This window comes from Melitaea cinxia, chromosome 10 (assembly GCF_905220565.1).
Source record: "Melitaea cinxia chromosome 10, ilMelCinx1.1, whole genome shotgun sequence".
NCBI classification, from domain to species: Eukaryota; Metazoa; Arthropoda; class Insecta; order Lepidoptera; family Nymphalidae; genus Melitaea; species Melitaea cinxia.
The window spans coordinates 15,754,308-15,781,427 of record NC_059403.1 but is presented as its reverse complement, the minus strand read 5'-3'; the positions used below and the strand labels follow the sequence as shown (position 1 = coordinate 15,781,427).

Below are 27,120 nucleotides of genomic sequence, written 5' to 3'. Positions count from 1 at the left end.
CTTTTTATTACAAAATTAGGCTAAAATCTAGACTAGGAAAAACCGAATTATGGGGTTTTTGGGTGTGGAGGGCGGAGGGTGTAGGGGAATCTATACAAGGTAACACTGCCACACTTCAAAACCCCATGGTTATGGAGATATCCATGGTTAAAGTTTTGAGATTAGAGGAAGAATTTAAAGCTATTATAATACCTTTGAGCTCCGCGTCTGACTTCACCTTAGCTCCGGCGCTGCGGGCAGAGCAATCCATGCGCCGTTTCGCAACTTTATAAGTTATTTTCGAACAGGAGTACGTAAAAACAATCTCGACTCCAAGATCAACAAACGATACAACTTACTTAACCATGCTTAGTTCTGTAGCTTTCAGATGTTATATTCACATTTCGCACTTGATATTAACATTTCAGACGTTAAGTTATTGTTTTTACATGGTTTTATTAACAAACGATACAACTGATGTTCAACAACTGAGAAACAGATGTTTTAATAAAAAATGACAGGCCACTTGTCGTTTCGCTCCAAAACAATGTAAGCATAAATTCATTGTTTTTGTTTAAATAACTGTAAAGGTAAAGGTCTTAGACCATACAGCCTTGTTTCATGTTATGTTTTTTAATTAAATATATTTTATTTTTATTTATTTACTGTTATAAACGAAAAATACTTAATATTTTAGTTTTTTTATATGACAATAAATAAATAAATAAAATATAATGAAGTGAAAAGAATGACATGAATATTTTTTTTTACCATAATCTGACTTCAGAAAGGGGCCGTTTATAGGCATAATTCCGTTAGGCATATTTTTTATTAAAACATCTATTTCTCAGTTGTTAACACGTTCATTGCCCATCACGCGACGTCGCGTGTTCCCAGTACTCCTTGATTTGGCCCTTCACGCGACGTCGCGTGAAGTGTCCGACGAATTTTGTATGGCAGTTATTGCGCGGGCCGGAGCGTTATCGCGAATGACATTTTTATGGGCCTCTAAAGAAAGGTCTTAAGTATCGTAAAGTGGGCGGGGCCATCAGAATCATGCGATTGTTTTTGTGTTACGTAATTGGTTAGTACGCCTTGTGACGCCGCTCGTGCGAACGTCTTGCTTGCTTGTTTTTAGTTACTTTTGAACAAATATAATGAGTTTCTAATTAAAAAAAATATAATATTAGTAATAAAACGAAATTTATAATGAGTGATCATCAACCTGGTACCTCCAGGGGTACGAAACGACCAAATGAGAGACCGTTGCGAGTGCAATCAAAACGTGTTTTTTTGTCGCATGATTCGGATATTCTTGAGGCTTTAGAAAACTCTGATGAAGATGGCTTTGTGGGAAGTGATGAAGACGAAGATTTTGTGTTGGGTAATGATGATGGAGACAGCTCAACCTTGGAGTCAGAAGAAGACGAGGAAATAATATCACAGCTACCTTCTAGTGGAATTCAATTTTCCTCTACAGAAAGGGGTGAGGGTAGTGAAATGATCGAAGAGCCAACTCAGCCACGTGAGTCTCCTGAACCTGCTACCGAAGGTTCAACGACACACTGGAGTACTTCTTGCTCGTCCATGAAACAAATACCATTCATTCGGGAGTCAAAGCTCCATGTAGAACCGCCTTCACAACCAATAGACTATTTTTATCTCTTTTTTGGTGAAGAATACTTGAGAATGATTGTGGAGTGCACCAACGCATACGCCATACGTATGAAAAGCTCTAGTGAACATCGTCATGCACGTATTTCAAGATGGAAAGAGTTGACCATTGAAGAGTTCAAAACTTTCCTGGGCTTATTGTTACATACTGGCACTGCAAAAATGAATCGATTGACAGATTATTGGAAGGTCCACCGGTTATATAAATCATGCTTTCCGAACTACATGTCAAGAAACAGATTTTTTATTATTTTACGCTGTTTACATTTTACACTCCCTGAAGAAGAAGAAGAAGTCATTGCTAGGCGTCTAAATAAATGTCAAAAAATAATCGATAATTTCAACAATACAATGAATAATATATATTATCCAGGCCAGAACCTATCTTTAGATGAGTCCATGGTTTTATGGCGTGGCCGCCTATTTTTTAGACAATACATAAAAGGTAAACGCCATAAGTATGGTATCAAACTATACGTACTCGCAGAACCGGATGGCTTGATTTTAAATTTTCATTATGACTATAAAGTTGATTTGTTTACTGAGACTGATAAGAAATTAATGTTCCTAATTGATATCCTAATATAGTATAGTAATTATAGTACTTTTTTTTTGTTTTTCACAGTAGTTTTGTTGATTATAATTATAGACTTTGATGTCTAATGAGAGAAAAATTAATGTTGCGTGTTTTTTTGATTTTTTATTTTATTTTTCGGGTTGTATTATTCAAATAAAAGTTTTGGATACTAAAAATAGTTTCACTTTACTACATTTGAACTCATAAATGCACAAAAGTGCTAAGGTAACCCATAACGCGACGTCGCGTGATGGGGCCCCTAAGGATTATTGTACATTCCTCATGGCCCATCACGCGACGTTGCGTGATATATAAGTATATTATGTAAAATATCATATGTATATATAAAAAGCATAAACATACCGTAAACAATGTTTTATGTACTTAAGACTTAAATAATATAAAAAAAGGTGATGGGCCACCAGCATAAAACACCAATTTTAGCATTGGCAATGAAAGAGTTAAACATTAGTTGTATTGTTTGTTAAAAAACCGTGTGAAAATGTTAAATTAACGTGTGGAATGTTAAAATCAAGTGCGAAATGTGAAAATAACATGTGAAAACTATGGAATGGCATGAGTAATGTAAGTTGTATCGTTTGTTGATCTTGGAGTCGAAATCGTTTTTATTTTGAAAATAGCTTATAAAACGTGAAAACAACGTGTAAAATGTGAAAATAGTGTGTGAAATGTGAAAAAACGCGTGTGAAATGTGAAAATAACGTGTGAAAGCTACGAAATTCTTCTTCTAACCTCAAAACTTTAACCATGGATATCTCCATAACCATGGGGTTTTGAAGTGTGACAGTGGTACCAGGGGTAGCGTTCCCCACCCGCTCTAAAGCTTTACCAGCTATATTAGTTTAATAATGTTGATTGAACCAAGATCACAATTTTGAGAGTGCTATAAAATAAAAATAGTAAATTAAAAAATGGCGTACCGTGGCTAAAACGTAATATAAAATTTAAAACATAACAATTCCCTTTAAAAACACATTTTTTTCTGGGATACATTTTATAAATATAATACAAATCAGTCAGTCAGTCGTTATTCTGACATATTTAGTGATCCGTTCATTCATCAAAACTTTTGCATTTATAAACTAAATTTAGTTTTATAATATAATAAATTGCACGTCCCTATGGGAATTTATTCGCGGTTATGATTACTCATCTTCTATTTGAAAGGTTTTCTTAATTATTAAAAATGAAGCATATAAATTATGGTAATTAATTCATAAAACAAAAGTGTAGTAAAGTAAATAAATATCTTATAACATACACACACAGTCGTCTGTTCCTATGGTAAGCAACTTAATGCTTGTATTATAGGTAACAGCCAGCTTAATATATCTAAATACTTTTATTATAAATACACACTATAAAACAAAGTCGCTTCCCGCTGTCTGTATGCTTAGATCTTTAAAACTACGCAACGGATTTTGTTGCAGTTTTCTTTAGTAAATAGAGTAATTCCAGAGAAAGGTTTATATGTATAATACAAGCATTATACCTCTACTATAGAGGAACACTGACAGTTCTTGCAACCGAGTGAATCCGGGCGGGTCGCTAGTAAATATATAAATGCAAATATTACACCCAGATTCAGGCGGGAATCATTCCCCAAGCCGTGGAGTAGAAAACAAGGCCATTACAAACTGTGTCAAGAGCTAGTCAAAATAGGAGTTAAAAAATAAAAGCAGTACAAAATTGCTCATTTTATACCCGCTCGGTCTAAAGGTTATTTAAGTGGATATAGATGGGGTCGTCAGGACCCCACCTGTCACCAACACTACGACAAAAAGCCTCGGAAAGGTTCCACAAAAATACAGTGTATTTTTTGTTCAAAAACCAATGGATGGTATATGTCGACGTTTTAACTAACTTTAGACAAGTCTGATTTTGACTACAGATAAATATTTTTTGTATATTTGGGGGAAAATTTGTGATAGAATTTTTAACGGATATTTTTATTATTAAAAGAAAAGGTATACGATATTAAATTTCCTTTTATATAATTTGATTCCTTGTATAATGAAAATAGTGCATATCACATCATTCATTGTCGTTTTGTTTGGACTAGTAAATATTAATTAAAACCTACATATGGTCTTAATTTTACAAAAATGTATATATTTCTTTTTATTTATTCATAGCTTTATTGCACACATGTCAGATAGAGTAATAGCTTATAATATTTTACAATTGTATTTAACCTCCTTAGAGATTCATTAACCTATCAAATAATATTATTTTTTTATTAAGAAGCTCGTATCAAAAAGTTCACAGGTTTTCCGCCATGTTTAACTATAACCAACTATTTGCACATCATTATATTCATTGATTACTTTTCACTTACGTAAAGATATGTAAATCAAGTGCCAAGGGCTAATGCTACAGTGAAAGTAATGATTCATCGTAAGGTCATCACGTAAAATGACCCCATACACATTGCCAAAGCAAGCACGTGCAGTCACCGTCACGATGTCTACCACCATCTATAGATAGATGCTAGACAATAGAATTTTTAAACGCTCAAGTTGTTTCAGACGACATTTTAAAACGCTGCGTTTTGGTAAATAAAAATTAAATGTTATAAAACAAAAATCCATCCGTTCCATCTTCGTTTAAATTCATTTCATTATTTATTTGTTAAATAAACCTATAATGGCTTATATTATCTTATGATACAATTAGCAAATAAACATCTAAAAATGTGTTTTTAGTTATAGGTTAACACCGCAGGGTTTTTGCAAGAAAAAAAGATTGCAGTAAATTATGATAGATTTGACTTGGGTTTATTTCAACTGAATATAGTTATATATGTCTTACTATATAAGTATATTACATAGTAAATAGAACACACATAGTATTCAAAGAGACAAAATTAAAAATTTAAAAATATTTTACGACCCAAACAAACAAATGTAAAAACCGCGCTCAACCCTTTCAAAATATAGATTAAAGCGAAATACAAATTACCAGTTGTTTGAAGGCTTTATGTATTTGTTAGCTTGCGAAGTATTATAATTATTATATACATAAGAACTCAAACGATAATACCATAGATTACGCCATGGTTGGCAGAAATTATTAATGTATGTAAAGCATGTCTGATAGCATAATGTCTGCGTTCAGTAACTGTTTACCATAAGATTACTCGCTTATACATTGTATTATGTTGTTGTGTACTTAGTATATTTTATATAAGCGTATTTAATATAATAGGTACTTAGCGTAGGAACGACACGTGTCCTCAAGTAACGTATAGGCAGAGTAAAATACATTGATAAAATTTCTTCCTAAATATGGTGGTAAATAGAATTCTAAATGCACATAACAAAGTAAATTAGAAATGCAATCCTATGGGAATGAACTTCTTGATAGTGTTTCATCAGCCATCTTGGATATTTCAAGTAAGTATATCGTTATTTTAAAAATGCTCTATATAGGTACCGCTATATATATATATATATGTAGTTAAAAATTAAGTTAGACTCTCTTATAAATACTCACGCAGCTTATGAACATAGTTGAGAAAAGAAAAAGTCTTGATTTAATTTCTAAACATTACTAACGTTATGATACCTTTAGCACTGCTGTTATTTTTGACACGTGTGAATAAAACGTACAACAATTTCACACCTCGTCACAAAGTTACATTTACATATAGTTTAAGTAAAAAATTATGTATTTTTTGAAGTAAAACTTCTTTGCACGCTTGACTTGGGAAGTACGAAAAGTGTGATCGGTCGAGGTGAACGGAAATTGAGAGGGTGATATAAATTAGTGAAGATAGAGAGTCGTTTTACTTAGTCATGTGGTCTAAAGCACACTCGTTTTTTTATTCGTTTTTATTTAGTATTCAGATTGTAGTGAATTAAAAAACTTATGAATGTCACTTTAAATGTGATATATACACTAATAAGATGTTACCTCTAAAGGTATTTACATTATTAATTTATTTACAAATAATAAGCATATGATATTAATATTTGCATCTTTGAAAATATGAGTGGGTCAACATAATTTACTCAATATTAAATCTCATTACAACAAAATAATGAGGAATCATTATATTTTACGTTGATGATGTGCTTCTGACAAGGTTTTAAATTGTTTATCACGTAGGCCTTATTATTAAATTATTCAAATAAATTATACGAAATTAAAATGACCTGCATATAAGAAAATGTATTCATAGAAATTATGATGATTTTAAAATGGACATTTTGATATGCTTTGTTATGATTACAATTGATTATTTTTGCTGATTCTCACATCATAGTCTGTATTCAGTTTTTTTTTTTAATACAATTAGATCGGCAAACAAGGGTACGGCTCACCTGATGGTAAACGATTACCGTAGCTTATAGACGCTTGCAACACTAGAAGCAGAGCAGCGTTGCCGACTCTACCCCCAATCGCTACCAGGAGCTCTGGCCATGTTTCTAGCTTCAGGAACACAACATTGCTTGAAAGCATATTTAGTTTGATTTTCCTTAAGGTCGAGGTACTTCCCAAATTGAGCTACTCCAGATTTTGAGCAGGATATTTCCTGCTATACTCTACCTCAGTTGCTGTGTCCTACCTCAGTTCTGTAACTTCAAATTATAGTTATTAATTAAAAATTAAGGCTTCAAAAGTGCTCATAAGCTTGTGTAAAATGTGAGAAATTGCAGGTGAAACCACAAGTAATTCCTAGTCATTAATTTAAATAATAATCTGGCAGTTAAAGTAGCAATATACATGAGAATACTTTAAAATATATTTCACACATTTGAAAGTAGGAAACATATAAATAAAATTTGTAATCGGTTCTATTGTCAACCGTCGCTCGTGTGAAAACGCTCTAAGACCTATTTGGTCCTTTCGTAACAGAACGTGATGGGCAACTCGAGTGCCTAACGCAATAACCATCAGATTTCTTGTATAATGACGTATCGTTAAATTAAACGTCGTCGAAATATGAACAAAGGCAGTAAATATTAAAGCAGTATTTTCAAATTTAATTTTACCATTTATCATCCTTGTTTAGAATACAATTTATGCTTCGTATTAGCGATGGAAACATATAGGCTATATTAAAGTTCATGTGCTTTATTTTACAAATAGATAGTTCTTAATTCGTAATATCCTATTACAGGGTTACGGATTATCCTGGTATCTGAACTAGCAAAAGCAAATTTTCAGTGGCAAAATTTGTTTAAAAATTCCTAGCTCAGCGGTAAAGGCAAAATTGCAAGAAAACCACATGTCATGAAATTGTTTAGTACTTTTATCTTCCAATCCAAATCAGAACACATTAATCTCTGGTAACACTCTATACGTATTTGTAAATATTTCTGTCCTTATGGATCCCTCCATCGTTTCTTGAAGAGCACCTTAAACTGTCAGACCCGGTTGTTGTCATGTACACCTGATAGTGATCGTTACTTATAGAGGGGAATATATCCTCCAACCTGCAGTGGAGCAGCATGGTAGATTAAGCTCCAGTCCTTCTCCTACATGGATAAAGACGCTTATGCCCAGCAGTGGGATGCTACAGGCTTAATCGTGATCGTGAATTCTCTGTAACAAAAGAGAGATCTATGATCAGAATCAAGGCACATAAAACCTTTATCAATAGACTTACAATAACGAAGTATAGTATTTGTAATTACGCGTATAAAATGTCAATAAAAATATCTACACACAAATAAGACGAAAGGTAAATAATGGAACGTAATAAATAAAATTCTATGTACTTTTTCGTCACTATTACGTGCCAATAAAAAAATTGTGACTACTATATATTTACATATTAGTTGTATATGTATATGACTGAGATTCTTTTACTGAAGTATGTGTCTTTTTCAGAAAATAATTTTTATTATTTTCCTTATTAAACCATATCGGAACATTTAAGAAGGTTAATCGCTCCATCTTTGTTAAAATCATTTAACATTGAACCAATATTAATTACTTGATAAGAATTTTTTTTTTATCTGTATATATGTGATCAGACCAACCTATCATTATTCACGAATGCTTTTAAAAAGTCTATAAACATAACTATTTACTATTGTTGGTATATAATTTGTGAACAGTACTTTGGCGTTTCCTAATTATTTTTAACCGACTTCAAAAAAGGAGAAGGTTATTCAATTCAAACGCATATATATATATATATTTATTTATGTTCGGGGATAGCTTCTTCGTTTATGAACCGATTTTGATAATTATTTTTTTGTTGGTAAGGAGATATCCTAAGTGTAGCACCGTGATAAGGAAACCAGGATCTGATGATGGGATCCCAGAGAAATCGAGGGAATCCCTCAAAAATCCGCATAACTTTTTACTGTGTGTACCGATTTTGATGATTTTTAATTTAATCAAAAGCCGATGTTTATCATATGGTGGCATTTGAATTTCATTGAGATCTGATAAGAACTTTTGGAGTAATCTTTCATAATGCCTATTTACGTGACAATTTTTTCGTCTACCTACATTGTATTACTTGTCGATGTAATTGAAGTCGGCTTTTTTTTCGTTTGGCAGCAAACACAATTATTATTATAATTTATGCATGTATGTGCATATCGAGCAATCAAAATATATATTTATAAATTTAGTTAAATATCGGTAAATAAAAAGGCATTAAAAATCGACAACGTGCTTGCGGTACTTCTGGTGTTATAGGCGTCTATAGCCTACGGTAAGTATTTACCATCAGGTGAGCGGTACGTTTGTTTGTAGCTCTGGTCGCATAAAAAAAATATAAGATCTCTATTTTAAGCAACCATCATAATTAAAAATGGGAACTGAAATTATTACCCCTCGTTAAAGGCGTTAAAAAAAAATAGTAATTAGCGGAAAAGGTACGTTGTATATTGTTCTATATTTATGAGAAATCGTAGTAATAATGTCATCAGCCTCTTAAATTGCGTGTCGACAGTCAACAGATTGCAACATTAAACAAAATCTTCTGTCGTCTGATTTTATTGTGTCCTATTTACTTTCGGGGGTAGTTCGAAACTTTTGAGTATCAAACAAAGTTGAGCCTTATTTTTAAGAAAATGAGGTTGATTTTAGCAATTTGTTCGATGAAGTTAATACCAAATTAATGGATGTACGTGAAAGTGACAGGCTTTGCTGAGAGAAACTTCGGAATGGCAGTCAAACATCTTTTAGCTACGTGAGATATCTTATGGTTTACTTGTATCGACTACAGTCTAAGTTAAAGACAAAGTTTCTGTTTGTGACAGCATTGATAACTTTTTTGTGTGGTACATATGGGAAGGTGTAACTTTTTGGTGGTGATAGACACCATACCCTACCTAGCTTTGTTGATGGATCATCATTTTATTAAAATTCACAATTTAGCTATGGGCTCGTTAAATGAAGTAGTAACATTGCGTTTGCTGGTACAAAATTAATTTAAGTTTTTCACTTATATTATACTAGCCGTGCCCGGGACTTCGTCCACGTGGAATTTGACAAAAAAATTATTGTTTAGTTTACAGAGTTATAAAATAAATAAATTTCTAAAATAAAATTAGCCTAATTAAAGTAGTAAAGAAAATAGTCACCCCCTCTATTCCTGTGGGTGTCGAAAGAGGCGACTAAGAGATAACACAGTTCCACTACCACCTTGGAACTTACAAAGCCGATCGATGGCAGGATAACCATCGAAATGCTGGCTCTGAAATACAGGTAGACGGGTAGCAACGTCTTCGGTGAGACAAAGCCAGCCTTGCGGTCGCCAACCCGCCTGCCCAGCGTGGTGACTATGGGCAACACAGATGAGTTCACGCCATTTTTGGTGCGAGCTTGTGGAGGCCTATGTCTAGCAGTGGACTGTGATAGGCTAAAGTTAATTTACTCCGTACTATATCAGCTATCTGCCAGTGAAAGTCCCATCAAAATTGGTCCAGCCGTTTCAGAGATTGGTCTAGCCATTTCAGAGATTACCCGGAACACACAGACAAATAGACAGGCAAAAGACACAAATTGTAAAAAATATTATTTTGGTAAATGTACCGTGTATAAATCTATATGCATTTAGTAAAAAGCGGTTAATTTAATATTACAAACAGACTCTCCAATTTTATTTATTTGTATATAGATTGGGTAAGCGAAGAAAACATTATTCACATGTTATAACGACATTTATATGTACAACATGACTTCTACATATTTACTAGGACTGTCATTATGAAATGTCTGATTAAGTAGCCCCTGTAGCGTCTGAAACGTCCACAAAATATATAAGGTGTTTTTAAAATACGTAAATTTTGATTTATTTCATAAAATAGTTTCTCTACAGAACTTTTTAGTTTATAAATAATAAAACTTCCGTCACTAGGCACTGGTAATTTACTAAATGCTCAGTAAACTTGACGAACTCAAAAGACATGTGCTCAGTGTAACTTCCCGCTTAAAGTTTGACATTTGATCTTCTCGAGTTTGTGTCGAGATTTTATTTTAGTTTGTACTCGAGCCCTCATTTTAAGTAAGTTTTAATTTTGTTACGTATTTCTTTTCTTTTGAGTAATAAGGTTATTGATATTTAGATTTATTTAAATTAATATTTAGTTAAATCAAGGTTTTAAAATGATGCTCACTAATAATGAATCCAGATAATCCTTTTTACCACTACGACTTCCCGATGACTAAATCGATTTAGTATACTGTACGAAACTTAAAAAATGTCACCAAAGTGTAATATTAGAGAGACGTTGTTAGTATTCATCATCATCATCGTCATCATCATCATCATCATCATCATCATCATCATCATTTCAGCCTACCACAGTCCACTGCTGGACATAGGCCTCCACAAATTCACGCCAAAAATGGCGTGAACTCATGTGTTTTGCCCATAGTCACCACGCTGGGCAAGCGGGTTGGTGACCGCAGGGCTGGCTTTCTCTCACCGAAGACGCTGCTACCCGTCGATCTATGTATTTCATTCAATCAATGTATTTCGGGGGAGTTAGTATTAATACAATGGTAATATTTCTAAGAGGTGGTTTCACCAAATGTCGATTAAGTTTATCCTGCACATAAGTTACGATTAGACTTTAACAGCCGGTGTTAGAATTAGTCGTTAAGACCTGTTTCCCTTCAATTAACAAACTAAACACTTATACAGACTTCTAGATCCATATTTACGAATAAAAATAACTCGTATGGAATAGCAATGGATATCTGTCAAATATCGTTTTAACTGAGATAGGACACAGCAGGAATTTCCTGCTCAAAATATGGAGCAGCCCGACTGGGGTAGTAAGTACCTCAACCTTACAGAAGACCACAGCAAAATAATGCTGTTTTCAAGCAGTATTGTGTTCCTGTTGGTGAGTAAGGTGACCAGAGCTCCTGGGGGGATTGGGGATTGGGTCGGCAACGCGCTTGCGATGCTTCTGGTGTTGCAGGTGTCTATAAGCTACGGTAATCGCTTACCATCAGGTGAGCCGTACGCTTGTTTGCCGACCTAGTGATATAAAAAAAAAATCGTTGTCTACAACCGGTGAAACGGATCATAATATCTGTAATTCTGTGACGCATTCATCGTCCAGTAGCTATAGAACCTAACCGTGACGTCATCGACGTGTTAGCAAAATCAATAAGATCTTACCTTCCTTAATTTAATTTGGTAAAGTTAAATGTATTTGGGGTCTAGAAGTGGTGAATTGTTCCCTTATCGATTTTCACTTAGACCTTAAGTATAATGGTGAAGTGGTTTCATTTCGAATTTCAGCTTATTGCGTCTTTAGTTATAATGCAATTTAGATTACTGAACTTATTTCCGGTAAAGGATTCTCCTGTTACGAGCACTACTATAAAAGTATCTTTAGAAATGTGATTTGTGAAGTAGAACTTTCTACGCACGCTTGATTGGGGGAGTAAGCTGGTGCGTGACGAGAGCGTTACGAAAAGTGTGATTAAGCGAGGCGAACGGAAGTTGAGAGAGATATATAAGCTAGTGAAGATAGAAAGAGAGAGAGTTACGTTTCGTAAGCTTTGCTACAGTCGTGTGGTCTAAAACACACTCGCTTTTATTTATTTCATAACGAATCTTCAGAGGTTTTTTAGAACAGTGTTATTTTCACAAATATCAACGTATACACTATCAACTTTCTTTGTAACAATGTGAGTTTTCACATTTATCAAATTTTGTTTTAATTTTTTTATAATGTGAGCTCAATTAACTGTTGCATTGTATGTTAACTAGTATTTACTCTTTTTCCAGCTATTACTAAATAAAAAAATGCGTGAAATAATACATCTTGAGGCTCTATTTTCAACTAAAATGTTAATATGATGTAGGGAATTTGTTTGTATGTTTAAACGCGCTAATGTGAGGAACTACTGGTCCAATTTAAAAAAATCTTTCAGTGTTAGATAGCCCATTTATCTAGGAAGGCTATAGGCTATATATCATCACGCTAAGACCAATAGGAGCAGAGTTCAGACAGATGAAGTCGCGGGCAGAAGCTAGTCATTCATATATGTAACTACATAAACACAAACAAAAAAAAGCAAACAAATAACAGTAATGAATCATTCATCCACAGTACACTAAGTATATTTAACTTACATATATTGTTTTACTAATATCTAAGTTAAGAAGGATCTTTATGAATTGGAAATATATCCCTTACGTAAGTTAGATTGAAAACCCCATCGTACAAAAGTGAAATGAGAAAGACTAGATTCTTTTACGAAGCCTTTTAAAAGAGCCGAAATGCATTGTCGTGGAAAGCAAAATCAGTTGTGTAAACTCTTTTGCGACGCCATATTTGAGCGTTCGGAATGTTTTTATTTGTTTCCCATCATATCTGATCTAAATGTGATGCACCTTTGTTTTCAGTGAACAGTGTTTCAGATCGACTGTGTATTAATTTTTTAAAGAGCGTTTGAATGAAATACACGGGATTGTTTCTGTTCATGGATTCAGATATAACGTTTATGTTCAATCAATACAATTTATTATAGATATTGTTTTAATCTTTATTCCTTCAAACATTAGTACATCACATAAACACATATTACATCAATTATATTTAGTCACTAAAAAAAAACAATATATCTCTCTCACTGGGATTCCCTGTGTCGTGGGGTCCAGTCCCTTCCGTTAGTTTAAACAAAAAGGAAATTTTAAATGTTACATATCGATTTTTTTTTTGTTTTAATATTGAAAGAATGTGTGCATCATCATTATATTTAAATTGATTTAAATCGTATTATCATAATACAAGTAGAATATTACAAACTACGTACAAACGGTATAAGTTTTTGTACTAATATTCTTTTAAATAAAATAAGTATTGCTACTAATTATATATTATTTCTATTAAATATATAAGACGTGAATTTTTTTCATTTTTCTGTATATAAAAAGATAGGTAAGAAAACTTGGAACAAGTTGTATAGTGGTCATGTAGATTGAAATGAAAAAAAAATTATTGAATATAATATATAATTATTTAAATTTTCTTTTACAGAACACAACTTTTTTATTATTTATATTTTTAATTACCTATTTTACATTTTAAATCATGGAACTTCTTAGAATCTGAGTGTATTTGTGGAAATGAAGTTGAATACATCGTGATGTGAAAAGATTCAATGCTTTTAATTAGTATAAAATGGTATTAAAAAGTGCCTTTTAATCAAAGCACCGTAAAGAAAGTCCTCCGTAAGATCCATCTGAAAGAGTACTAATGTAAATACTGGATTCTGTTTTGTCAAAGTTTTAACGAACGAAATAGAATTTTTATATAATTAACACGTTAAATATATTCAGTAATTTGAGAGTTAATAAAAAAGCTAATAAAAATAATCAGGAAATGAAAAACTTTACGAGTAATATTTAACATAGATTACAAATATAAGATTTTAAAATAACATGGTTATTTTTATTACTAAAATTATTCATAAACGGGATATTTACCATGTTTTTTATTTTCATTTTTGCGAAGCTCGATATTTCGAAATTATCTACGATTGTCTTGTTCACAAAATAAAATCCAGCAATTTTTTTCCTACTAATGAATATGGCTGAATTGAATATACTAAAGGAAAACGATCTTTACTATAACCTACGAGATTTACTATAACCTACACACGCATATGAGAAGCCTTTCTTTCATCATTTCAAAATCATTCAAACCCAACCTCCTTTTTTCAGAGTACGTTAAAATGATTAAAAATAGCATCGATATTTTAAGGACTCCGACATTGAAATATTGTATTTTGACAAGTTTATTTCGTAACGTTAATTTTAAAAAAGGTCGGTCCGAAATAGCAACTTTTATTTGTTTTACGTTTCAGTTCATGTAGGTTGTGTCCACAAGGTTCGAATAAGGTTAGATGTGATTTATTATTATACTGTGAGATAAACGCAGCTGTTGAAGACTCTTTTATCTACTGAGTGAAATGAATAAAAAAAAGATAAATAAATAAAAACTAAAACTTATAATTGTAAATAAATAAATATCTTTACCATAAACACACGGTCGTCTGTTTTTAAGATTAGCAACTTAATGCTTGTGTTTGTAGATAACAGTTGACTGATAAATCTATGTCTTATAAACAATACATAATATATTAATAATTACATATTTAACACACTAATTAGGACGGGAATTAAATCCATCCAAAAGATTTATACTTCAAATGTATTAATAGATAAAAAATAACTGTAGTTAAAGAACAGAAATTCGTAGGTCATTAGAATCTCTTGATGTCTCTAAGGGTGCTGGAGTTGACAATATACCTCCCATTTTCTTTAGGGAAACTGCAACAGTGATTGATCAGCCTCTTCACTATCTCTATAATAAATGTGTATCTGATGGTATTTTCCCAAAAATATGGAAAAGCGCTAGGATTGTCCCTGTATATAAGAGTGGTTCAAAAAGTGATATAGAGAACTATAGGCCTATATCCATTCTACCGGTTCTCTCTAAGGTCTTTGAGAGACTAGTCCACAATGCTGTATATCCTTTCATGCATAATAATATCCTACAGCAGCAGCACGGTTTCGTAAAAAGACGCTCGACTATAACAAATCTGTTGACCTATACAACTGATTTATTTGATGGACTTGATGCAAACACCCAAATCGATAGTGTCTACACTGATTTCCGCAAGGCGTTTGATCGAGTGGACCATCGTATACTGCTGGAAAAAATTGCTTATAATGGTATAAGAGGAAATCTTTGGAGGTGGCTTAAATCTTACATCTCTAATAGAACACAGAGGGTGGTGGTTGGTGGTTATGAATCATCTACATCAAGTGTAAGCTCAGGCGTCCCTCAGGGATCTATCTTGGGTCCGTTACTGTTTGTCATTTTCATAAACGACATTAACAAATGCTTCCCTAATAGTAAATTTCTTCTTTACGCTGACGATTTAAAAATATATCGAAAAATAAACATTTACCAAGACCACGAGTTGCTTCAGGAAGATTTGGATAGATTCACCACCTACTGCTATGAAAATAAATTGGAGCTTAGCCTCAATAAATGCAAAAGCATAAGCTTTACTAAGAGAAAAACGATAAGCAGTTTCACGTATTCCCTCTGTAACACAGATATTGTTAAAGTACAAAATATAAGAGACCTAGGTGTAACGTTAGACAACAAGCTGCACTTTGACGCTCACATAGATAACATTATTAGTAAAGCCTTTCAAATGTACAACTTTGTCATGCGGGCCTCTACTGAATTTAGACAACCATCCACACTCATGTATCTTTATAAGTCCTTAATAAGGCCACAACTTGAATATGCCGTTGCTATCTGGAATCCATTATACATTAAATATGAGAAAAGTTTAGAGAAGGTACAGAAAAAATTCTTACGTCACATGAATTACAAATATTGTCGTAAACGTATACCTTATGAGTCGCTTTTAAGGAACTACAAACTGCTCGACTTGAAATCTAGACGACTGCAACTAGAAGCTATGTTGCTTTACGATCTTTGTAATAATAAGTATGATTGCATGGACATTGTAAGCAAAATTAGATATTCTGTGCCTTCTCGCGCTCATTTGCGACCATCCCGCCGTTATCAATTTTTTGCAGTGACGCGATCTCGTACGAATGCAGGTATCCGTTCCCCGTTAAATCGAATGTTTGATACATACAATAGTAAATTTTATACATTAGACATTTTTGCCAATTGTAATGACGCATATACGAGCCAGATTATTAATATTTTGAATGGACAACCTTAACGCACAAATCACTTACACGCATAATATAATCGCTTATACGCATAATATTTAAAACTACTATATTTGTGTATTTGTATATGTTTAGGTATGTGGGTGTATATATATATTATGTATATGTATATATATATTATAGTCTATATCTATATGTGAGTACATATGTATTATATATTATATTTTGATTAAGACTTATCAAATTCAATTATAGAAACAATGAATTGTAAGACAGGTTCACCATTTGCAATTTTATTATGTTCAATGTGACCATCAGTGTTGAGTTTGCAATAACTTAAATTGTAATACTTACATTTAATGTAGTTAATGTCTATTGTAAACTTGTTTGTGGTTCCAATAAAAAAAAAAAAAAAAAAAAAAAAAAAAAAAAAGCCTACACACTCACACACAGAGGTTCGATCTTTGAACAGTTAACAACATCGACGTCATAATCACACGTCAAATCGATATAGCTGTTATAGCATACGTTGATTATGAGAGATTAACCGGAAGCCGACATTTTCACCATGATTTCCCATTTCCCCATACTTAGCTCCCCTTTACGCATTTCCTCTCATTAGCCAGAATATTTGTGGTTCCTCTTGCTCTGATTGTTTCAGGGTAGAGAAAACTCATTTTCAGATATCCTAAATGTTCGGGGCTATTCTTTTTTATTTGAATAATTTCGTGAATAAAGTAAAGGTCGTTATTATATGCCTTTACCACACTCCTTTTATAAGAAGACTCCTTCTCAAGTGTGTGTTAGATGAGTACACCGGACCGGTCTTGGCTGTATTGATGGAAATCAAATCAATATTTGAGAAAATATTTTCAATTACCTTATCAAATAGATATTTGTTTTAACAAGAATATATACTTAATATTTATAATAAAATTATAAACGTCAGTTCAAAAACTGAGATCAATTTATAAAGAGAATTAAATTTGATTTTTGTTTGTTTTCATTCACTCAAAAAGATTAGACACACTACCGTGTATACACACACATACGCATATACTCGTATACTCTTATATTTAACTAGCTGGCCCCGCAAACGTTGTTTTGCCATAATACAAAATTTCAAATATTTTTCTCAATTTTATCGCAACACCAACTGTCGGGACAAACTGAAATTAAAATAGAATAATATTTAATATTTGATGCTGCGATGGTAGCGCAGTCTACCGGATCGAGTTTAAAACATTCCAAAATTAACAACTACTTATAAATGAAAAATTACTTAAATAAACATTTTTTAGTGGATCAAATTGTGAATCTAAATCATCCTCGAATCCCCTTGAACTCAAACAAAAAATTTCATCAAAATCGGTCCAGCCGTCTAGAAGGAGTTCAGTGACATACACACGCACACAAGAAATATATATATAAAGATGTTCAAAATTATAATTTAAATGAATTATGTTCGAATTTCGACCGTTGGTCCACTAGTTCTAATGAATAAATTACTTTCAAAATCTTAAATATTACTAATCAAATTATAAAATAAATACGAATTATTATTAATTACTTGTGACTGTTGCACTTATAGTTAGAAGAGATAACATTTAAATAATAGGGCAATGTATTTAATATATAGTAATAACAGTCAAAATCTGTTATAATACTTAAAATAATTATTTAAGTACATTATACATAATGTGACTAACTCACTAGACCTCGAAATTTAAAAGTATCTTCGAATATAATTTTTTTATGTTATTTTATTATAAACATGATCTCACAATACTGACGATTGTCTAATGACAATGCGTAAACAGACGCACAATACATATGTTTTTATCGTATTTGTATAGGAATATGAATAAAATTGTTAATGAGAATTGATCATTGTTAAAACAATGTTAAAAACTTACAAGGAATAATAAGCGTTTAGATGGAAGTTTATTACTTTTCCCAGTAAAAACTACTGAAGCGATTGCAATGAAACTTGCTACGTAAATAGATGAAAACTGGAATAATTGTTCGACTATATTTTATCCCGTGTTTCCTACTGAATTGGAAGTTACGCGAGCAAAACCAAAAGCCACAATTAGAAAAGCTAGTTTAACATTTGCCGAAATCTTACCTTATTCTTTATTTTTCCACACCTATGCAACTAAACAACATAAACAAACATACAATTGATTAGTAATTTACTAAAAATAAAGGATTAGTAATTCATCAAAAATAAAGTATTACTTTAAAATTATAAATATCATAAATCATCAAAGTTATTCATGTAAACGCCATTTTTTTAATTTTTTTTTTTTTTTTTTTTTTTAATAAGAGACTTGAATTTTTAAGTTAATTTTACTTTGAGAGCCAGATAATATACAAAGAGGCTAAAGTATTATCATAAAAATATAGATTAAAAATACAAATATTGAAATGATACAGTAATTCAAAACTTTTTTTTTAATCTTTATTTCCAGAAACCGCTATTTTGTGTCTTGATTATAAATTGCAAATGCAAACTCATTCCTAAATACAATTTATCATCTTAATAAATTCGTTCCGTTCACTCAAAAACCTTCGGATTGTGGGAAATATGCTCCTTCGAAAGTATTAGCTCCTGGCTTTATGTTAATTCTCGTTACGAGAATTGTAATTTATTACAATATTCGTTTATTTGTTTATTTATTACCAACTTAATACATATTGAACCATTTTACACTTTTAACTAAATATATTATTTATTGCTATTTTTTTTATTGATCGAATAATGAATAATGAACTAAAAACCGCGAGCTTATGACCGTGGCGGCCATTTTGTTTTCAAACTTAAATCAAATATCAAAATCCAACAACAAAAACAATCACTAAAGCGAAATAGTTACTGAAGTTTTCAAAGCAGCAAAATAATCTCTTAGGACACAGAGCGTTGTTTGCGGAGAGATATTAAAAATAGATAAACGACATTCAAGAGAATGGCTATAAATTGAAACTTTGAAATAACTTTACATTTATATTTATTAAAACATTTTATTTTATTTATTCAAGGCTCATCAACGCAAGGTACACAGCAAACTATCTAGCGTACGTACATTATGTTAAAATGTTCGTGTACCCGCAATTACAGATGGGCACAGCATTTACAATAATGACGCTCGAATAATCAATTAAATAGTAATACATATTTTTACAATCAGTCACGTTTGATTATGATTGTACAATAACGTTAGCAAAGTATCAAAACGTCGCATTTGTTAATTATATTAGCACAATAAAATTATTCTAGATTAAAAAGAATTTACAGTTGGGCTAACTTAATAATTTAACAATTACTTAGATCTTTAAGACAATGATTTAAAAAAAAAAAAAAAAAAAAAAAAAAAAAAAAAAAAAAAAAAAAAAAAAAAACATTGCAACATCAAGTTTTTTTTGTGACTGAATAAAAAAATACCAGAGCTTTTTTAAACCAATGCAACAATATGGTGCCTTTTCTATGCGTTTTTTTCAAAATGGTGAAATATCTACGCTAATTTAGAATCATAATTTATGTATTTAAATATTGTATATTTAAGTACAATTATATTGTTAAAAATACATACTATTATATTAGAAAGAAAATAATCGTTGTTAGATAATAATATTTAATTCGTTGACGAGAACAGATGCAAAATAATCATTATGAATGTGGCACTGGGCACAGATAAAGATTATAATAACGGTTTAGTTTGGAGATAAACATGTATATCAAACTCATTTATCAATGTCTTATAGCACTTTTTAGAAACAACATTATAAGAAATAATCTGAAAGTATCTGATGAAATAAATTTTGCTTTTTATCACTTTTTTATGATTTTAAAATACAAAAATAAGATATAAAACGCGATTAAGCAATTATATTATAACAGTAAATAAATAATTTAATCATTATTTTGTTGTGTACCGCAATAAAATGAAATACTTTTATTGAATATTCAACGAAATTTATGCATTTTATATATTTTACTTTCTATTTAATTTACATAGCTCCATGTATTTTAAATATTAAAGAAAATGCTTTAAAAAGGAAAGTTATAAAACTTATAATTATTTTTTATAATGTTAACAATTTAACATCAGTAATATTTTATTATGTCAAAAACCAAGCACTAACTTTCGCTTAATATCATTACAATTATATTACTAGCGACCCTTTTTTTTACGTGGGGAAAATCCATCGTGGATACCGTCCGGCACGGTGGCGCCAGAGAGTTATGTCAGATTCCTACTGACTATGAAACCACTTCGTGTGAGCAGTCGTCCGCCTGGGTGAGGCAAGATGGGGTCGCGCTAGCATTCGCCACCTCACCCCGGTGGTAGGCCCGGACAAAGACTCTACTCGTATTATGCATGTACTATACATATAAACCTTCCTCTGGAATCAATCTATTTACTAAAGAAAACCGCATCAAAATCCGTTGCGTAGTTTTAAAGATCTAAGCATACAGACAGCGGGAAGCGACTTTGTTTTATTCTATGTAATAAGAAAAATTTTAATAGATCAAAATAACTTTAAAATCACATAACAAATTTTGATAGTAATCATTATTTGAATGTTACATTTTACAGTATTTCAAAACATATTAAAAAATAACAATAGCCTTTAAATTGATGTTTAGTACCGGAATATTATCAAAATAATAAAAACAGTTAAAAACTTCATACACATAAAATCTTATATACTTATGTATATAAATCGCGATTGTTATAACCTAGGCATTTCGGAGCGACCTTGCTACGGATAGGTCCTTTCTAAAATTCCTCTACGCTAAATGTCTCTGTTGAGACTGCAATTATTTTTGCATTAGTCCAAATCTCTAGTGGACCGAAAGTGTGAAATTATGTGCGATATTTCAGCTTAAACTTTAGAAAATATATAATAAATAATATTTGAAGTATTTTTGAAATATTACAATAGTAACTTTATATTTTCACTCCCAATGTAAAGATCGGAGCTTTGGAGCGATTTTAATTGCGTTTATTATGGAAAACTAATTTTAGTTAACATTTAGTATTAAATAAATAATTATAGACGATTATAAATTATTGAAGTTAAATAGCTTGAACTTAGTCTGAATGGTTTTTAGCTATTGTTACGTTTTTTTTTTTTTGTATATTCGACTGAAGGAGTGAAATAACGAATGAAAGCTCGTACGAAAGTTTATCGACTTCTTCTTACGGTTTAAACGGTTAAAGTTTCAAGCCATTTTGAATGATAATAATTGCAGTGTTTTTTTTTAATACTTGCCTTGTGTAGTCACTATTCATTATATGGCCGTTTTAATATCGCATTTATTAATTTAATGTGTAAAAACTTTTTTTCGTACTTTACTTTATATCGACACGTTTAAAACGAGTTTTATAGTAAAATACGAGTACATAACCAATAGGATATGAAATACTACGAGTATAAATACACTAACAAAAGTTTTCTTTAACAAAATTTATTGTTGAATTAGTGGTATAATAGGACTGTACATTTTTAGCCTTTCTGAAACAAAGTCTCAAAATCAAAATCAACAAAAACATATATCAATAGAATTTACGTTAAAAATGTAATTTTGTTTAAAAATACACGAAAATCAATAACCTTGGGAATACAACTGACTTGGCAAAGAACCTGAGATGAAATCTCATGAGATAAGGGATTGAATCGTGTTGCATCCGCAACTATTATGTAGTTAAAACCACTGCAGGTTCTCTTATCGAAAACTTGTATATAAAGTTTTGTACTATCATATATAATATAACATACAGTTTAAGATCAGGGCAAATAGACACATAGTTGAATCTTTGATATCAGGTTTTTTTTTTTTAATCCTTTGGATATAAAACTGCTAAGCAATTAATGTTAAACATAATATTTAGTATTGAAATATTGCTTTCTTTAAAATACGCTATTCTCATAGATACTAATTTTCTAAAGTATGTATGTAGCTGCCTATTCACAAGAATTTGTTAGTTTTGGACAGTCTGTTACATACTTATAATTTTCACGTCTTTTACGAAAGAATAAAGTACTATCTCCCGATGAGGTCTATTCGTTAACTCCATATAAGTTTATTTTCACGTAACTTCTTGATTAAGTCAGGAACAACCAGCAAATTTCTTACTATCCGTATTTCATTACCTTTACTACATTAATGAGAAATTCGAATGGTACATGAATAAGTCAAGAGAGTATAATTAGATATGTTTCTAGTCAATTGAGAAAAAATGAATGATGATTTACAAAATTATTTTTTTAGCTTAAAATCAAATTTTCTGTAGATTTATCTCTTGTTCTGGGATAAGGAAAGTACCCTGATGAACCCCCTAAGCTTCTAACTATCCTTTACTAGAAGAGAACAGCATAGATGATTAAAATTCTATTTTTCCCCTTTTTTAATATGTATGTCTTCCAAGGCGCAGTATAGCAGCAGTATGGCGTATTAATCTTCAGATGATACAAATAACTAACAATATCTGTTCTATTAGCGTAATACTACAATAGAGAATAAAACCATTCTAATAGGAAAACCAATTTAATTTGTCCCAATATCCAAGAACAATCAAATTAACTAATATCAAAGTAGAAAACGAGTGCAACCTACTGACAAGTATACTCAACGATCTTAAATCTACACTTCAATAAATTGGACACTACTATACCGCGCGAGACTGGATAATGGCCCACAAATTGGCACTTGGGTCACCAATATTCATAGGTTGGGCCAAGTTGTGTCGACACGGTCGTTGACACTCGTCGTTACTGGCTTATTGCTTCATTAGACTGAAGAATGTTCACTGTGCCTTGTTGAGCTAAGTGCTGCATCAGTCCTATATGGGGACAAGTATCTTGAAGGTTATATATTTTTATCTAATACAAATGATACCCGTAAAATTTATACACATTTTGGAGCACATATATCGTCTTTTTTTTTCGTAATAGAAAAAACAAAGTTTTCATTAGCAATATTAACTACATATAATATATTTTTTCAACAGTTCAGTATAAAAAAGTTTACTGTAATTTTTATGAAAGTTTATTTACTTCAAGTTGTTTTAAATTTATAGAAACACCAAGTTACGATCAATAGACGCATAAAGTTAAATATAATTGAAACTAACCTGATCGGTGTAGAACCATAGCGTTGGTGAGGTCCCAAGGGATTAGTATGTTTATGACCTGTGAGAACATGTAAAGTGGTTAGTTCGGACTGTTATCATAAACATCTTTGCAAGGTGTTTATGGTGACAATCATTATTTATGGTACAGGGATAGGAGAGATATTCTTTTTAACCGACTTCAAAAAAGTAGGAGGTTACGCAATTCGACCGTATATATATATTCGGTTAATGTATATTCGGGGATAACTTCTTCGTTTATGAACTGATTTTGATAATTCTTTTTTAATTGGAAAGGAGATATCCCTGGTGTGGTACCATGATAAGGAAACCGGGATCTGATGATGGTATCCTAGAGAAATCGAGGGAATCTCGAAAATCCGCATACATTTTAATTTCATCGAGATCTGATTACAACTTTTGGATTAATCTTTGATAGTGCGTATTTATTTGACTATTTTTTCGTCTCCCTACGTTGTATTACTTATCGATATAATTGAAATCGGTTTTTCTTCGCTTGCCTGCAAACACAATTATTTCTGTGTGTTCTCGGATAACTTCGTCGTTTATGAACTGATTTTAATCATTCTTTTTTATTGGAAAGTAGATAGACCGTGATAATAAAATCAAGATCTGATGATGGCATCCCAGACAAATCGAGGGGAACCCTCGGAAAACGTAGTGTCAGTTATTTTCGTCTGCTAGCAAATATAATTATGTCTGCAATGGAACATATATTAGGACTAGCTGACCTGGCGAACTTCGTATCACCTTATTCTTTTCTGAATAATAACATAATATATCAAAATAAAATATAGCCTATCTTTTAAGTTGGATCAAACTACACACGGTGTTCAAATTTGATTAAAATCGGTTAAGTAGTTTAGGAGTCCATTGAGGACAAACATTGTGACACGAGATTTATATATATTAAGATTAAGCTCTACTTATTTTACATAGCGAATAAGTGAAGTGTCAATTCGATGTAGTTACAAAACTAGAGAACCAACAAATATCCGGCTACTAGTTTCTGAGTTGGAGCCACAAAGACTTTTATCTTGTGTTGTGGTTAATTATATATTACCTACCTTCTCGTGTATATTTTATAGGTAATGCTCAATAATCTTATTTTTATTGTCAACAGAACTTCGTGAAGCGTTCGAAGCAGAAGCACAAGAAGTGAAGAAACCTCGTCTTCTCCTTACCGCTGCGGTGCCCGTTGGTCCCGACAACATCAAGAGTGGTTACGATGTACCAGCTGTCGCTAGGTATTTACAAATCAAAAAAATCCATATTAGTGTACATAAGTAACTTATATGTAAATGAGAAAAACTACTTAATGACTACTTAGTGAATGCCGTCATATAAAATAATAACATATAGAACAAATAGTCACAGCCGTAAAATAGTGATGGATATGAGATATATTATCGAACTGAGGTAGGGCACAGCAGGAATTTCCTGCTCAAAATATGGAGCAGTCCGACTGGGGTAGTACCTCGACCTTACAGAAGATCACAGCAAAATAATACTGTTTTCAAGCAGTATTGTGTTCCTGTTGGTGAGTAAGGTGACCAGAGCTCCTGGGGGATTGGGGATTGGGTCGGCAACGCGCTTGCGATGCTTCTGGTGTTGTAGGTGTCTATAAGCTACGGTAATCGCTTAACATCAGGTGAGCCGTACGCTTGTTTGCCGACTTAGTGACATAAAAAAAAATATTAGTTACATTTCAAATAATTATGTTTTTATTTTCGTCATAACATTTTTAATTCTAGTTCTGACGGCGCATTCGCGCAGTGGTCACAGAACTAGCTTTTGCGCTGGCGGTCGTGGTTTCGATCCCTCGCGACAGATATTTGTATTGGCCATATAGTGATATAGGAGAAAATACCCCAGTAGGATCCAGTTAAGTGTGAAGCGTTGAATTGAGTCCTATACGCACCAGCCTCCACATAAATTTAGGATTTTAATAAAATTAACAAGCATATCTAAAATATTAATTTTCATTAATAATTATATGTTATTACATAACAATAATACATCTGCTACAGTACATACCTACTCGTATAAATAAAAGTAAATATATGAGCTCTGTGAAGTTATTTCACCACAATTTTACGCTCGAGTCTCAAAAGCTTATTTGAAATACGAATACGTAACAATACATAGCCCGTGAAATTATTATTTACGATCGTTCTGAAAATCCTTTTTCGCTTTGTGTAATGGGATACTTTTCGTAGAATAATTACATTTTATTACGTGCCCTCATGAACTAAATATTTATTTATGGAACTATTTATTTATGTATATCAACTCTACGTAACTCTACATATCTCTACAACCATTTTACATCTACTAGTAAGTCGCCCAGTGGTCGAAAGTCGACCATAATTTATAAGTCTGAATATTATTAAGGTTCTGTTGTTAAAGACTATACTTCAGACTACTTTTATTACAGATTTCGCTACTAATAACATATCTATAATCTATTATCAATTTCACCACAGACTTTAACAATAAACAAAAGAGTATATATATATGCGAGTGTATAAAGTATACCATGTTAGTGTGTGTAATGGTTTTTTTTTTTTGTTGATTTAATGTATTATTATGCATAACTCTGTGTATAAACTATAAGTGTACAAAATTTCATAGTCCTACGTTCGCGCAAAGTTCGTAAAAAGGGGTACAAAGTTTTTGCTTCACGTATTAATATATAGATTACAATTTGTCTTAAGATATAAGTCGAAAATCAGCCAGGTAAAACACCTGGCTAATTATTTGTTTTTAAATCAAACTTTGATTAAATTTTGTTCAATTACACGGTCAAACAAATTATCACAGCATAATCTCTTATCGTTTATTGCAAAACACACTTAATAGTTTCATACAACCTCATTGACTGTAAATAAAGAAGTTAGTCGGCATTTTGCGAATACCCTCCCCGAGGGAGTGAAATAGGGCGTGAAAGTTTATATAGGAGTTGTGATAATTTACAAAGTTAATTAAAGCTATAATCATGAAACGTTATTGGGGCTTAGTTGGACTTTCGTTACGTTATACTTCTACGCACTTAATGTCACGGGCAACAGGTTCTAGACATTATTTTTTATGCCAAGAAGGTGTCAGCGACATATCACCAAACTTATGTATGAATGATGGTGTGTTGCAATTGGAAACAAGATTTTTATTTATTTATTTATTTACAAATGACAGATATTATAGTTCTAAGCACTAATAAAATAATATAATGTGATTGATAAATTATTATTTTTTAATTAGTAAAACACTACTTAGTACCAAAGTCACTCAGTTCATTATCTTCAAGTATTATGTTCTTCTAACAGCTATCTGGACTTTATCAACGTCATGGCTTACGATTTCCACGGCAAATGGGAAAGAGAGACCGGCCATAACGCTCCCCTATACGCGCCTTCTACTGACTCTGAGTGGAGAAAACAACTGTCTGTCGACCACGCAGCGCATTTGTGGGTGAAACTTGGAGCACCTAAAGAAAAACTCATTATTGGTAACACACATTTAACCCTTATAATAAGGTCATCTCTATAAAT

At 31.9% G+C, this 27,120-nt stretch overlaps 1 protein-coding gene across 1 annotated transcript in view; it reads left to right on the top strand.

Moving 5' to 3' along the window:
- The window catches only part of LOC123657045 (acidic mammalian chitinase), a 59,145-nt gene that overhangs the window by 8,702 nt on the left and 23,323 nt on the right, over positions 1 to 27,120 (top strand). The window contains exons 3-4 of the mRNA XM_045592643.1: positions 24,693 to 24,816; positions 26,896 to 27,077. Of these exons, the coding sequence (XP_045448599.1) occupies positions 24,693 to 24,816; positions 26,896 to 27,077 (306 nt within the window). The remainder of the gene's footprint in view (positions 1 to 24,692; positions 24,817 to 26,895; positions 27,078 to 27,120) is intronic.